We start from the raw sequence: 15,511 nt of genomic DNA on the forward strand, positions 1-15,511 counted from the left end.
GCTATTGGGGCAGAGTCGAAGCGACGTCTTCGTCATCTAGAAGTGGCCAAAGAGGAGAGACGACGGCGTTCGGAGGCGCTGGCAGAGGTGCGACACCGGAGGCTTCACAGAAGCGACGTCGGCGGAGGCCAGAGACGCAAGCACAGGATCGACGTCAGCAGGAAGACCAAGAGCAGACGTGGCGTCGTCGAGCAGGCCAGGAACAGATGCAGCGGCGAGAAGGCCCGGAACGGATCAATGCAGCGTATGATGTTAGTGAGTCTTGTCGCTCGATGAGTTGAGTTCATGTCTTGTGTGTTCAGGCACTAGTGTCTCTCGTCTCTCTGCCGTGCTTCAAAAAATTCCTCTACAGAACACAACATCACCCACATTAGTTCCGTGGGTGAATTGTCAAGCAGCTGTAGTGGTCACTACAACATCACCATTTCGATATTTTGTCACACCTAGGATGACCATATTTTGATTTCCAAAAAAGAGACCACTCGGCCCGGCCTCAAGATACTTGAATTTTACTCGAAGTTCACTCAAAGATGCCTATATCACTTTAAAATATTTAACGTGTGCCTCCTCTGTCTGGATAGAAAAATTAGTTTTATTAAAAAATTTTTTTTAAAAACAGGCCTATTGTCATATAGTATATATTAAATACTACAGTGGGGAGAACAAGTATTTGATACACTGCCAATGGGTCTCCCCACTGTATATGGAAATATTTTTTTACTCAACTGGTAACACAACGGGCTTTATTCTTCCTAAAAAAATCAAACAATTAAAAAAAACAATAATGATCAATCAAAAAATATATATATATAAAGCAGACTCATGGAAATGTAGTCCAGTCAATACACACACAAAGTAGGCTATGTGCCAACTCAACATTTTTATAAATTACTATCACGACAATTGTCGTTGACAAATTGTTATTCCCACTCAATTTTATGTTCTAGATTGTACGCAAACAATAATCGAAATAAACTGACAAGCTATTCAACCAGCATGTTTCCAAATGCAGCAGTTCAAAACTACATTGCCCATAATGCCTAGCGCAGCTGAGCTCACTGATAGCAACCCTATTAGCAAGTCCCGGGAGCCGGGGCAAAATCAAACCTTGCTACAAAAGTTTACAATCATCGGCAGCGCAACGATGCGACACTAAACGGGATTTTACAGATTACGACAGGACAAATCTCCGACAGAAGTCAACAGTTGCCATTATATACGTATTTATCGTAAAAAGAACTCATAAGAAACACAGCTACTTAGAATATAATACTAACATTTAACCGAATAAACGAACGCAGAACAATTACAAGACTCATACAATATACTGCATCTCTGTTTACGCATATAACCCAATATACAACAGAAGACACGTGATCGACATTAACAGTAGATATACAGAAAGGTCTAAGGAGCCACGTCTTAGAACTCCTGATTGAACTCCTTACTATAGTCCAGTGCTTCTCAATTATTTTCTGTCACGCCCCCCCAAGGAAGACGTAAATGTTTCGCGCCCCCCCCAAACTCTCTGCCGCCACTGTAAATAGTATCATTTGTCTATAAAATTACTATTATAAATACGCATCTGCCTAACATTGTGTCCCTTTTTTCTAATAAAGAAAAAAAGTAACATAGATCAACTTATAATAAAGTATAACTTTATTATAAACATTGTTTTGTTTGTAACAGAGAAGACTTGATGTGCATCAATTTGCCTGAATTTAAAAAAAAAATTCACATCCAAACTAAAAAATACACTCAAGGTACATTTTTGACCATTTGATACAGAAAAATAAAATGTAATAAAATCAGTAAATAATACCAAATTGAAATTGATTAGAAACATTCACTCATGAGGACAATGTGCCAAAAAATTTGACCGAAAAAACAAATCTGAATAAAAGGGGGGGGGGGGAGTGTCCTTGGACAGGACAGTTTTTATTTTTGCTGCTCACAGTATTTACCTCCTTTGCAATGGTGTGGAGTTATTTTGCAATTAGCATGCTAACAATGCTCACTGGCTTACTGATATAACACTGACAAAGCAGGACGATTGTTGGCAATATTCGGCACGTTTTCACTGAAAAAATCAAGCGGCTTAACAATGAGATTGGGGTCTAATGTCTTTAAGTGGCGTCTTAATTGATTTGGCTTCTTGCTGTCTGCTATAATTATTTTTAGACACAGTAAACAGTGGTCTTTCATCATCACCCACTGTATTAAAAGTCAAAGCTAAAAGGCAAACGGCACGAAAAAAGCGCATTCACGGCGGCCGAGGTAGAACCGTAGGTGAGGGCAGTCGTCTTGACGATCCCAAGCCGAAAATGGCACTTCTCGGGCGGCGACGTGAGAACCGGACAAGACGGTGGGTCGCTGCGTGAGTGAGTCCGGTCGGAAAACGGCTTTCGAAAACGGCGGTGGCACACTGCACTTCATATCTGTTGTCTGTGTGTGCTGAGTGCTCTTCCTTAGTTCAAAAATACTGCGCGCACTCTGAAAATGAGAGCGCCACTGCCACCTACTGAGTGGATGTGCAAGTAGACTTTATTCCAGTACGGCAAAAAAAAAAAAAACATGTTCCCCGAGGTCACATGCGCCCCCCCTGGCATTGCTCTGCGCCCCCCCAGGGGGGCGCGCCCCACTATTTGAGAAGTACTGCTATAGTCTGATCTCTCGCCAAACCGTCAGTAGATGGTGGTAATTCCCCATGAAACAAAGTGTAAACTGCCAACAAAAAACAAGAAGAAGATCTACTCCTTCTCCCACCCTTACTTGTAATAGCCACGTCAACTAGAGCTGAAACGAATACTCGAGCAACTCGAGTAACTCGAGTTTAAAAACTGATCCGAGTAATTTTATTCACCTCGAGTAATCGTATATTTTGACAGCTCTAAGCATCACGTTTTGCTCGGACTACTTTTAATGCGGGACAACGCGCTGATGTCACGTGCGTAGAGGAAGAAAAAAAAAAAAACTTACTGCAGCCGACAGCCGCTGCAAACGACGCCGACGTTGCTAAATACTAGCCCACACGATGCTTCGTTGGTAGCGTCTGGTGAGTCTCATAGAGATCACATGTATGTTGAACTACATACGAAATGACAGACTCGGCCGCGTCTGGGCAGCGTTAGTAAACAGCCGCCATCTTAAAGCAGTAGAGCGCTAAGCGCTAATTAAGAGCATTAAGCGCTAATAAATAAGATTAACGTTACTGTCACTACTAACTCGCTCACCTAACGTTAGCCCTGCGGAGGGCTAGGTTTCTATTAATTATGACCACTTTTGATGCGTGGCTAACGTGTCTTACATACAGGCTTTAACATAACATAGCGTTGTGGAGTGATGAGGATGTAAAATAAAAACTCAATAATGCTAACTATCAATTTTAGCTCAGTAGTCATTGCTGGATAAAACACCAAGTAGCACTAGTCCCTAATGTGCTCCAATACAGCCTGTATCATACATTTATTTTGAACACTGCAAAAACTCAAAATCCTATCAGGACTTACAGTTTAGACTAACTTAAAACTTAACTAGAACTTAAAAATGGCTTGACACAAATGGAAATTCAATTGAAACACGTGGGAAAAAATCCTAACTTTTAAGTGATGTGTGTTATCAAGCGTAAAGGCATTTTTTTTTAAACAAGGTCTAAAGGTTTTTTGAGTGAAAGCAGCGAATTACTTTTTTTTTTTTAATTCTAGTTACATCTGAGATGCAATTGTTGGCTGTTTTCAACAACATACATGGAAAATAAAGACATTGATTGACTGAAAATGGTTCAAGATGAGATGAAATGTCTTGTTTTCTCATGTATATTTATAATTGCTCTTCACCTAAAAATGTATTTGTTTTATCCGATTACTCGATTAATCGATAGAATTTTCAGTTGATTACTAAAATATTCGATAGCTGCAGCCCTAACGTCAACGGTGGCAGGCGCTGCCCCCTAGCGGCCGGAGGGATTATCTTCAAATTGGTCCCGTGAAAAATCATAAAAACCTGACATTTTCATTAATTTATTAAATCCGGCTGGACGCTACGGAAAGCACGTGACAAGAAGACTTGTCCGGGCAAAGAGGACGTTTGGACACCCTAGTCACACCCCTAATATCAATCCGCAAGTCAAGTCTGGCACTCATCTAAAAATCCCTGTTCAATGAGGTGAAGGACAGCTCCAAGCATTTCCACCCCTCGAATTCCCTCGACTCAGATTGCAGATTGACATGCCCAAGGAGGGATCCTCTGGCATTTAGCCGCTAAGTCAAAGATTTGTGTGTTTTAGGCCTGATTATAGACCCAAATGCTATGTCCAACCTGGTTTGAACATCATCCACGAGATGAAGCACTCGTGTTTTGCCTGCGTTTATTTGTGTGTGTGTGGCAGCTGTTTCTCACAGCAGATTAGAATGAAATGTCAGGCAAATACCAGAGCCTGAACTCTGTCCCTTATCCGGCGTGCGTGTCGCCATAGCACGTAAACGATGGCATTTGGAACAATTTAGGTGAATACATGTGATGAAACCACAAGGAGCATTACAAGCGAGCTAAAAGGAGAATTGAATCTTTTACCGTTTGAACTCGTCGGGAACAATGAGTGTTTGACAAATGGCGCGTTGACTCTGATTGATTGTCTTTTTAGAGCCTGTTCCAAGTGACTGCAAGTTAATTCTGCTAAAGTGAAATGAGTTGAGCCAGCAGGCCGCTAAATCAATAGCCCCGTCTCGGACCTCGCGCTCCGTCGACACTTTGGAACGCGCACTCGTGTCTGCTTCCATTAGAGTCACGCTGGAAATGAAATGATCATTTTCCCGTTAATTTAGTGTGTCGTTATTACTCTGCTCGCAAGTTCCTCATGAAAACTTGCATACTTTGTAGCTGTCCGGCTGAAAGATGGTTTGAGTCGTGCACTAATGGTTTTTATTAGAGTTGTCCGATATTATTGGTTAGCCGATAATATCGGCCTATGAAAGCATTAATACTGGGAGCTCTGTTGTCTGGGCCTTTATGCCGCTGGCAGATTCACCCTTGGCAAACAGGTCCTAGCTGAGGGACTATGATGATAATGGAGAGTACTTATATAGCGCATTTAACAACATGGCTACCATGCCCAAAGCCAGGGGTGCCCAAGTCCAGTCCTCAAGAGCCCCTATCCAGCTTGTTTTCCATGTCTCCCTCCTTTAACACACCTGAATCAGATGATCAGCTCATCAGCAAGCTCTGCGGGAGCCTGATAATGATCCTGACAATGCTTAGTTAAACATTCAGTTTTGAAGGCTCTCGCGGGGCAGGAAGAAGGGTGTGTTTTGGGATTATCGTCTGTTTGTGGATTGGACAGGAGGATTCGGGAGTTACTGTTGTCAGGGCAATGAGGGTCGTGGATTTTGCCACCTCAGCGTCAAAGGGGCTAGGGTTAGTCTTATCAGGCGTGTTATCAGTTGGATATCGGGGGTTCTCCGGTGTTTCTTGTGTTGGGACAGGGCGTCCCGCCATTTGTTCTGGACTGTCCGGGAGAACTGATTGCGAGAGTTGGTGGTGTAGACGTGGGCTTGTCAGCGTCAATCTTGCTTAATCAGTTGCATGACGCACACGTTGGGCTTCCGTGATAAAAAGGCGTTATGTATCTCTTTTGCCCTATATTCTGCTATGGTATACTGTAAGTGCTATTTATTTTATATTGGGTGTGTTACAGTAATACAGTCGATCGGTAAATACGGGAAAAGATACTATTCCCTGATTGATTATATGAAGTGTGCTAGAATAATACAAACAGTTAGACGGTGTCTATAAGAAAATCTCCTTCAACAATTTCTCTAAGTTGGGTTTATTTGTGTGGTTTTGTTATAAAAATGAGACAACTTTACTATCTAACAATGACTCAAGTGCTAATATGCTTCTCCAGAACACAATAAAAACGGACACTTAAGACACTGATTAGCATCATCGCCAACTAGCTTAGCGCTACCTTTTAAGTAGTAACGTCGCATTAACAAAGAATTCATTTCCTCACCTCTGACAGAGGCACACTGGATCCAACAACACAAAAGACAATTTTGACTCTCGACATTTCATAATAATATTGATTTAGCAACCTAACCTGAGTGTAGCAGTGAACGCTCTCTCTCTTACTCTAATCACTGGCGCACGTGCAGGCTCACATTACACACAAACAAGGACCCAATCAAACCAACAAAATCGATTAATACATTTTTGGGCCACTAATTTATTAATCGATTAATACATTTCTTGGCAACTAATTTATTAATCGATTTTAATCGATTATTTGTTGCAGCCTTACTGTAGGTTCTACTCTGCCTCACAATATGACTTTTCAATGCTACTTATAGGCAAGTAGCATAAACACGCAATCAAGTTTTTATCACTTCTCCTCTCGTTTGTTCTCTATTCGTCTGAACGTGAACTAAATGTCATGTATCAACTAGGGCTATTGAAATTTTCGCTTTAACGGGCGGTAATTATTTTTTTAAATTAATCACGTTAAAATATTTGATGCATTTAACACACATGCTCCGCTCAAACAGATTAAAATGACAGCACAGTGTCATGTCCACTTGTTACTTGTGTTTTTTGGTGTTTTGTCGCCCTCTTCTGGCGCTTGGGTGCAACTGATTTTATGGGTTTCAGCACCATGAGCATTGTGTAATTATTGACATCAACAATGGCGAGCTACTAGTTTATTTTTTGATTGAAAATTTTACAAATTTTATGAAAACAAAAACATTAAGAGCGATTTTAATATAAAATTTCTGTAACTTGTAGTTCTTAAAAGATAAATGTTAGTACAAGTCTTTCTATCCATGGATGGCTTTAACAGAATGTTAAAGTTAATGCTATCTTGTTGATTTATTGTCTTAATAAACAAATACAGTACATATGCACAGTATGTTGAATGTATATATCCTTTTTGTGTCTTATCTTTCCATTCCAACAATAGTTTACAGAAAAATATGGCATATCTTAGAGATGGTTTGAATTGCAATTAATTAATTTTTAAGCTGTGATTAATTCGATTAAAAATTTTAATCGTTTGACAGCCCTAGTATTAACGCCTCTGGAGCGTTTCTGTGAGCGCGTTCATTTCGACGGAATTTCGGTTTCCGGACGCCAAGTTTCTTTCTTCAACTTTATAACTTTTCAAACCTTCATCCTACTTCCTTCCTCAATCAATCATTTCCATCTTTTTTACTTCTGTGTGCTTCTAACCACGTCCGTCTCCTACATTACCTACTTTGTTCTCTGCTGAGAGGCCGTGGGCGTCGGCGCGAACCCCGTCGAGTTGGAGCGGCGCTTTTTCCCCGTTGCCGCGGTGACGCTCGCGCGGCAACAACCACCTGAGAAGAGAAAAAATAGCCATTTAACAGAGCGGACGTCAGTAACCCGCCAGCTCACACGGAAATGAGGAAGAGGAGAGTAATAACAGCAATCAGGCGGCATTAGCGGAGAGGTAATTGGCGATGTGAGGTGTGAGTCATCGGTGGCGTGCTGAGCTATAGGAACTACTTGTACTGTATGGCGAGCCATGACATTTGACTTTAACTTCCACTCAGGACTGCCAGTAAAAGTGTAATGGTATTTGTATCCGTCCCGTACCGTCACACTACCGGCATCACGGTCCATCTCCAAAGACCTGAATATTTCTGTGTCTACCGTGCGCATTGTCATCAATAGGTGTAGAGCCCACTGCACTGTAGCTAGATGTAAATGCCTCCCTAGATGTGGACGGAAAAGAAAAATTGAGATTTCAACGAAAGATTGTGCGGATGCTGGATAAAGAAACTTGACGAACATCCAAAGAGGTTCAAGCTGTCCTGCAGTCCGAGAGTACAACAGTGTCAACCCGTACTATCCGTCGGTGACTGAATGAAAAGGGACTCTATGGTAGGATACTGTTGGAGGCAGTCTTTCAGGTCCTCCGTGTGTTAGTTTTCAATTCAGGTGAGACGGCTAGACTGGATTGCTTAATAAAGACTGGAGGCAAGAGATCAATACTGCGCAGTTTTAATTTCAGAAATTTCTGGGTGTATTTCGTGGCAGAACAAGCCGTGATGTAGATGTAAAAGCACACGAGACAGATGGCTCGGCGTTGTTTATATGCGGTATAGTTAAGGAGGTGTCTAGAACATTTGGTGATTAGGTCATGAGTCTTTCTGCATTGGCCGTTAAAAGTCCATGATTATCTGAGGCAAAACTAACTGTCAGCGGTTTTCTGCGAAAAACAACTCCATTTATGGATATGATTACGTTAGGCGAGATGCATACTGACTTCAATACCCAGGAAAACCCCACTTCTGACCCAGAGACATGAAAAAGCCAGGCTGGAGTTTGCCAAAACCTACCTGAGAAAGCCAGAAATGTTTTTGGAAGAATGTTTTTTGGTCAGATGAGACAAAAGTCTACATAGCGTTTACAGGGAAAAAAACAAGGCCTTCAAAGAAAAGAACAAGGTCCCCATAGTCGAAAACATGGCGGAGGGTCCCTGATATTATGGGGCTGCTTTCCTGCCTGTGGCACTGGACTGCTTGACCGTCTGCATGGCATTGTGAAGTCTGAAGACTACCAACGAATTTTGCAGCATAATGTAGGGCCCTGTGGGAGAAAGCTGGGTGTCCCCTCAGAGTCTTCCAGCAGGAAAATGACCCAAAACACACTTCAAAAAGCACTAGAAAATGGTTTGAGAGAAAGCACTGGAGACTTCTAAAGTGGCCAGACCTTAATCCCATAGAACAGCTGTGGAGAGATCTGAAAATGGCTTCCTTCAAATCTCAGAGACCTGGAGCAGTTGGCCAAAGAAGGTAGGATACCCAGGAAGACCCCACTTCTGACTTAGAGACATAAAAAAAAAAAAAAAAAAAAAACAGGCTGGAGTTTGCCAAAACTTACCTGAGAAAGCCAAAAACGTTCAGAAGAATGTTCTGTGATCAGATGAGACACAAGTACAGCTTTTTGGGAAAAGACATCAACATAGAGTTTTCAGGAAAAAAAAACAAAACGAGGCCTTCAAAGAAATGAGCACGGTTCCCACAATCAAACATGGCTGAGGTTCCCTGGTGGGGTTGCTGGACTGCTTGACCGTGTGCATGGCATTATGAAGTCTGAAGACGACCAACAAATTTTGCAGTATAATGTAGAAAGCTGTGTCTCCCTCAGAGGTCATGGGTCTTCCAGCAAGACAATGACCCAAAACACACTTCAAAAAGCACTAGAAAATGGTTTGAGAGAAAGCACTGGAGTCTTCTAAAGTGAGTCCAGACCTGAATCTCATAGAACACCTTTGGAGACGTCTGAAAATGGCACCCTACAAATCTCCAGAGACCTGGAACAGTCGGCCAAAGAAGAATGGTCTAAAATTCCAGCAGAAACTCATTGATGGATACCGGAAGCAGTTGTTCGCAGTTATTTTGTCTAAAGGTTGTGCTACCAAGTATGAGGCTGAGGGTGCCAGTACTTTTGTCCCGCCCTGTGACGTCCCTGGCCGTTTAATAGTTAATTTTATGAGACTCTTCCAGTCAGCTGATCGTCACCTCCACCAGCTGGCTGCTACCCCTCCCACTATGACGAAAGCTGATCGACGCAGGACAGACCGATGACGTCGCCACCGCTGATTGGCCAAGAAAAAGGCGCCAAGCTTCATAAACCTGCCTCTGTCAACGCTCTGTGAGGTCACATTTGACAGCATTCTGCCGCGGTCCTCCTCGCCAGCTGTTTGCTCGCCATTCACTCTCGTGTGCTTTGATCGCTAGTCTGATACACTCCCGCTTTTTCGGTGAGGTCTTTTGTGTTTATTCAATATTGAATCTTTTTTGTTCACCACTGTAAAAAAGAGCGCTGAAGCAAGTAGGGGTAAGTCGCCATTTCTGTTCAACCCGTTTTCTCCTGTTTTGTTTAGCGTAAGAAGCTAGGCAAGTGGCTGTCTTTTCTTTCTTTTTCATGGTCAGGGTTTAGTTAGCAGGTGGGGTTCAAGTGTAGATTCCTTTTGTTTGTTGTTTTGGCCGCGCTTCATCCACATTTTGTATATTCATTGCGAGTTTGATTGTTGTGTAAATAAATTTGTGCCACTTGTGAATTTGTGTGGCTCGTTTTATGTTACGCCCTTCGCGAGCCGTCCTTGGCACGTAACACGCCCATTTTTGGACTTTTGTGTAAAATGATAATGATTTTTAAAAAAAATAAATAAATAAATAAAAAAAATTCTCCATTCTCTTTTGTGTTTTTCATTGCAAGTAAAATAAATGAAGATATTACTACCAAAGCATTTGTAATTGCATTCATTTTCTGGGAGAAGTTGAGCATTATCCGACAGAATTTCAGGAGTGCCAGTACTTTTGACCAGCACTGTAACTGTGTGTAATCCCACAATAGAAATGGTAGTGTTTTATTTTTTATAAAAGAGTTACAAAGGCTGGCAAGTGCTACCTGACTTTAACAGTTACTTCAGTTGTTGTCGTGTCATGTCATATTTTTGGAATTATTTTGCTGAAATGATCACCATCGAATCAGAAACTACATCACGCATAGCGATTGTGATTGGACGTTTAGTAGTGACAAACGTATTTAAAGTCACGTCAGAAGGATGAAAAAAAGGACATTGGACATCTTTTAATAGTGTGTTTATTCGAACTATTATTTGACCAATTCAATTGTCAACATTACAGTCAAAGTACTTTTTATACTTGTTTTGACCTCTGTGGTTGATGCAGTCATGAGTTTCTTAATGCGCTTCTCAACTCTCATTTAAAACATCTTATTTTTCTAGTCATGTCAACAATTGCAGACACTTCCTGTCTGACTAGACGGCAATTCAGACGCTTATTATTCAGCGCTCGTCTGGCAGCAGACAGCTCTTAACAACTTCTTCACGTGATTTATTTATCTTTGTATTATTTATTTGTAGTCTGACGACACTGTCAGAATTCACGCGGAGAATAGTCTGATAAAAAAAAACAAAAAAAAACTGCAATGCTAGTAAACAGTGTTTGAATTAGGATGAATGATGGCACACTCGTCTCTGAAGAGCGGCATTTTTCACAGAGTGTTAACTCATTGCCTGCCATTGACGGCGATAAATGTCCAATCCATTTAGACTGTCGGGGTGGCAGCGATCCATTTTTTACGTTGCTTGTTAAGCAACAATCCAATCAAATGGATCAAAATGCAAGACATCGATCAACGTATGGCGGAAAACACTCAGGTGACATGAAGTTCCGCTCTGAGACCCCCAATTTGGCCACATTTCAAAATTGTCCGATATGCATGTGTGATACATCATTGGAAAGCTTAAAATCTCACGCGAGAGCGAATTAAAGACGCCATGACTTTAACGAGATATTATCGCGTACTTACCTTGTTTCGATCCAAAAACTCCATGTAGCATGTATCACCGAGTGTCAAGACGCAGCTGTGAATGGCCACAGCTGGATTTTGGGAAGATTTTATGGGTGAAACATGGTCATATAACAAGGGTCGCGATGCAGAAATCGCAGACATCAAGGAGTGGTCGAGATGTTCTTTTTCATATGTTTACTCTTTTAAACTTTTTGTTTTCAATTTTTCTTTGTTTGGATCGATTATTTATCATCTAACATATCAGAGAAAATGCGACAGTAACAAAAAAAATACAATTAAGCCATAGTTATGAGGTTGATATCCGTGACTTTTTTACGGACACCATTTTTTTCATTGTGACGTCATTTGTTTAAAAGTTTAAAATATGCGAGTCAATACTTTTTTATTTTTTTTAAAAAAACAAAATACTAGACATCAATTAATGATCCTAAGCTAAAAACGACAGACATTTTGAATAATAAATACAGTGCCTTGCAAAAGTATTCGGCCCCCTTGAATCTTGCAACCTTTCGCCACATTTCAGGCTTCAAACATAAAGATATGAAATGTAATTTTTTTGTCAAGAATCAACAACAAGTGGGACACAATCGTGAAGTGGAACAACATTTATTAGATAATTTAAACTTTTTTAACAAATAAAAAACTGAAAAGTGGGGCGCGCAGTATTATTCGGCCCCTTTACTTTCAGTGCAGCAAACTCACTCCAGAAGTTCAGTGAGGATCTCTGAATGATCCGATGTTGTCCTAAATCAGTGCTTCTCAATTATTTTCTGTTACGCCCCCCCAAGGAAGACGTAAATGTTTCGCGCCCCCCCCCAACTCTCTGCCACCACTGTAAATAGTATCATTCGTCTATATTACTATTATAAGTACGCCTCAGCCTAACATTGTGTCCTTTTTTTTCTATTAAAGAAAAAAAGTAACATAGATCAACTTATAATAAAGTATAACTTTTTTAACATTGTGTTGCTTGTAACAGAAAAGACAATGCGCATCAATTTGCCTGAAGTTAAAAAAAAAAAAAAAAAAAAAAACTCACATCCAAACTGTAAAAATACACTCAAGGTACATTTTTGACCATTTGATACTGAAAAATAAAATGTAATAAAATCAGTAAATAATAACAAATTCAAATTGATTAGAAACATTTACTCTTCAGGACAACATGCCAAAAAATTTGACCGAAAAAAAACAAAACTGAATAGAAGGGGGGAAAAAGGTCTCTGGACAGAAGGAAAGTTTTTATTTTCGCTGATTCACCACAGTGCTCACTGGTTTACTGATATAACACTGACAAAGCGGGACGATTGTGACAATTGGCAATATTCGGCACATTTTCGCTGAAAAACAATCAAGCGGCTATGAGATTGAGGTCGAATGTCTTTAAGTGGCGTCTTAACTGATTTGGCTTCTCCGCTATAATCATTTTTAGACTCGGTAAACAGTGGTCTTTCCTCATTTCCCACTATATTAAAAGTCAAAGGCAAACGGCCCGAAAAAAGCGCATTCTCGGCGGCCGAGGTAGAACCGTAGGTGAGGGCGGTGGTCGTGACGATCCCAAGCCGAAAACGGCACTTCTCGGCCGGACACGTGAGAACCGAAGAAGACAGTGGGTCGCTGCGTGAGTCCAGCTCTGCATGAGTCTCTGACTTCCGTGTGCTCTTGCTTACTTCAAAAATACTGCACGCACTTTGAAAATGAGAGCGCCACTGCCACCCACGGAGTGGATGTGCAAGTACACTTTATTCTAGTACGGCAAAAAAAATAAAAGCATGTTCCCCGAGGTCACTCGCGCCCCCCCTGGCATCGCTCTGCGCCCCCCTGGGGGGGCGCGCCCCACCATTTGAGAAGTACTGTCCTAAATGACCAATGATGATAAATAGAATCCACCTGTGTGTAATCAAGTCTCCGTATAAATGCACCTGCACTGTGATAGTCTCAGGGTTCTGTTTAAAGTGCAGAGAGCATTATGAAAACCAAGGAACACACCAGGCAGGTTCGAGATACTGTTGTGGAGAAGTTTAAAGCTGGATTTGGATACAAAAAGATTTCCCAAGCTTTAAACATCTCAAGGAGCACTGTGCAAGCCATCATATTGAAATGGAAGGAGCATCAGACCACTGCAAATCTACCAAGACCCGGCCGTCCTTCCAAACTTTCTTCTCAAACAAGGAGAAAACTGATCAGAGATGCAGCCAAGACGCCCATGATCACTCTGGATGAACTGCAGAGGTCTACAGCTGAGGTGGGAGAGTCTGTCCATAGGACAACAATCAGTCGTACACTGCACAAATCTGGCCTTTATGGAAGAGTGGCAAGAAGAAAGCCATTTCTCAAAGATATCCATAAAAAGTCTCGTTTAAAGTTTGTCACAAGCCACCTGGGAGACACACCAAACATGTGGAAGAAGGTGCTCTGGTCAGATGAAACCAAAATTGAACTTTTTGGCCACAATGGAAAACGATATGTTTGGCGTAAAAGCAACACAGCTCATCACCCTGAACACACCATCCCCACTGTCAAACATGGTGGTGGCAGCATCATGGTTTGGGCCTGCTTTTCTTCAGCAGGGACAGTCAATTCCGATGGTTAAAATTGACGGGAAGGTGGATGCAGCCAAATACAGGAACATTCTGGAAGAAAACCTGTTGGTATCTGCACAAGACCTGAGACTGGGACAGAGATTTATCTTCCAACAGGACAATGATCCAAAACATAAAGCCAAATCTACAATGGAATGGTTCAAAAATAAACGTATCCAGGTGTTAGAATGGCCAAGTCAAAGTCCAGACCTGAATCCAATCGAGAATCTGTGGAAAGAGCTGAAGACTGCTGTTCACAAACACTCTCCATCCAACCTCACTGAGCTCGAGCTGTTTTGCAAGGAAGAATGGGCAAGAATGTCAGTCTCTCGATGTGCAAAACTGATAGAAACATACCCCAAGCGACTTGCAGCTGTAATTGGAGCAAAAGGTGGCGCTACAAAGTATTAACGCAAGGGGGCCGAATAATATTGCACGCCCCACTTTTCAGTTTTTTATTTGTTAAAAAAAGTTTAAATTATCCAATAAATTTTGATCCACTTCACGATTGTGTCCAACTTGTTGTTGATTCTTGACAAAAAATTAAAATTTTATATCTTTATGTTTGAAGCCTGAAATGTGGCGAAAGGTTGCAAGGTTCAAAGGGGCCGAATACTTTTGCAAGGCACTGCCTAATTAATTACCTTCATTTTATGGCTGGGTTGAAACAAAAGCAGTTGCGTGATGTCTGTAAACGGGGATTTCCAGGGTAAAACGGACAAATTGAAAATAGTTTGGAGGCTTAATGCGCCATGAATCTGCTTTGGCAGCAGATAAACATATTGTTCTATCAAACACAACAGTTGTTTTGTCTTAAAATACAGCAGTTTCTTTTAAAAAGGGGTGCAAGAGCAGAAACTGCTTTTTCAGTCGTGTCTGTGTTTTCCGCCATATATTGCTTTTGAATTTTAAAAAATTGCTGTATTATCTAATTCCAAAGGGTTCGGTGAATCCAAATATGAAACTTGTGGGGTTCGGTACCATTTAGCTAGTGTTAAAAACCACTGATCTAAACTGTCTGGGTGGCAGCGATCCATTTTTTACGTTTTTTGTTAAGCAACGATCCAATCAAATCATCGATCAACGTATTCATATTTCAGATATGTAATGTTGTAATATATGTATTATAATATGTAATGTAATGAATGCTTTTCATTAAAATATCTGTACTATACGAGCAAGAAAATTAAAAAGTGAATTTTAACTCATTATGTTATGCCCCGGCGTATACCACGCAACGCCATACAACCGAATGGCAGATAAAACATACTTGCCTTGGTGAGGCAGCTTGAATGTAGTAAATGTAAAATGGTTAATAAGTAATCACTTTACCATAACTGTGTACAGTATTGTGGTGAGTGATGTGGAGAAGATTAAGAGAGACAGTTTTTGCGTCGTACACTTGCTGTTCTTGTCGCATACGCACACACAATCCCAAGGGTCAGCGACTGTATTGAACAAAAAACACCAGAACAAAACAATGGCATACTGCACAGATGGCATATTACTCAGTCTAACTTGCACAAAATGGGGTTTTCCCAATCCGATAAATGTACAAGCTGTAA

The 15,511-nt window shown here is 41.1% G+C and overlaps 1 protein-coding gene across 2 annotated transcripts in view; it reads left to right on the top strand.

Moving 5' to 3' along the window:
- Window positions 1-15,511, top strand: part of smoc2 (SPARC related modular calcium binding 2) — a 112,341-nt gene continuing 96,830 nt past the window's right edge. The window contains exon 1 of one of the 2 annotated variants that reach the window (XM_057847327.1): window positions 1-251. In XM_057847327.1, coding sequence (XP_057703310.1) covers window positions 207-251 — 45 coding nt within the window. In that variant the 5' untranslated portion in view covers window positions 1-206. Of the gene's footprint in view, window positions 256-15,511 lie in introns of both variants that reach the window. The other variant, XM_057847328.1, reaches the window with a different exon arrangement.

Source organism: Corythoichthys intestinalis, chromosome 10 (genome assembly GCF_030265065.1).
Source record: "Corythoichthys intestinalis isolate RoL2023-P3 chromosome 10, ASM3026506v1, whole genome shotgun sequence".
Taxonomy (NCBI): domain Eukaryota; kingdom Metazoa; phylum Chordata; class Actinopteri; order Syngnathiformes; family Syngnathidae; genus Corythoichthys; species Corythoichthys intestinalis.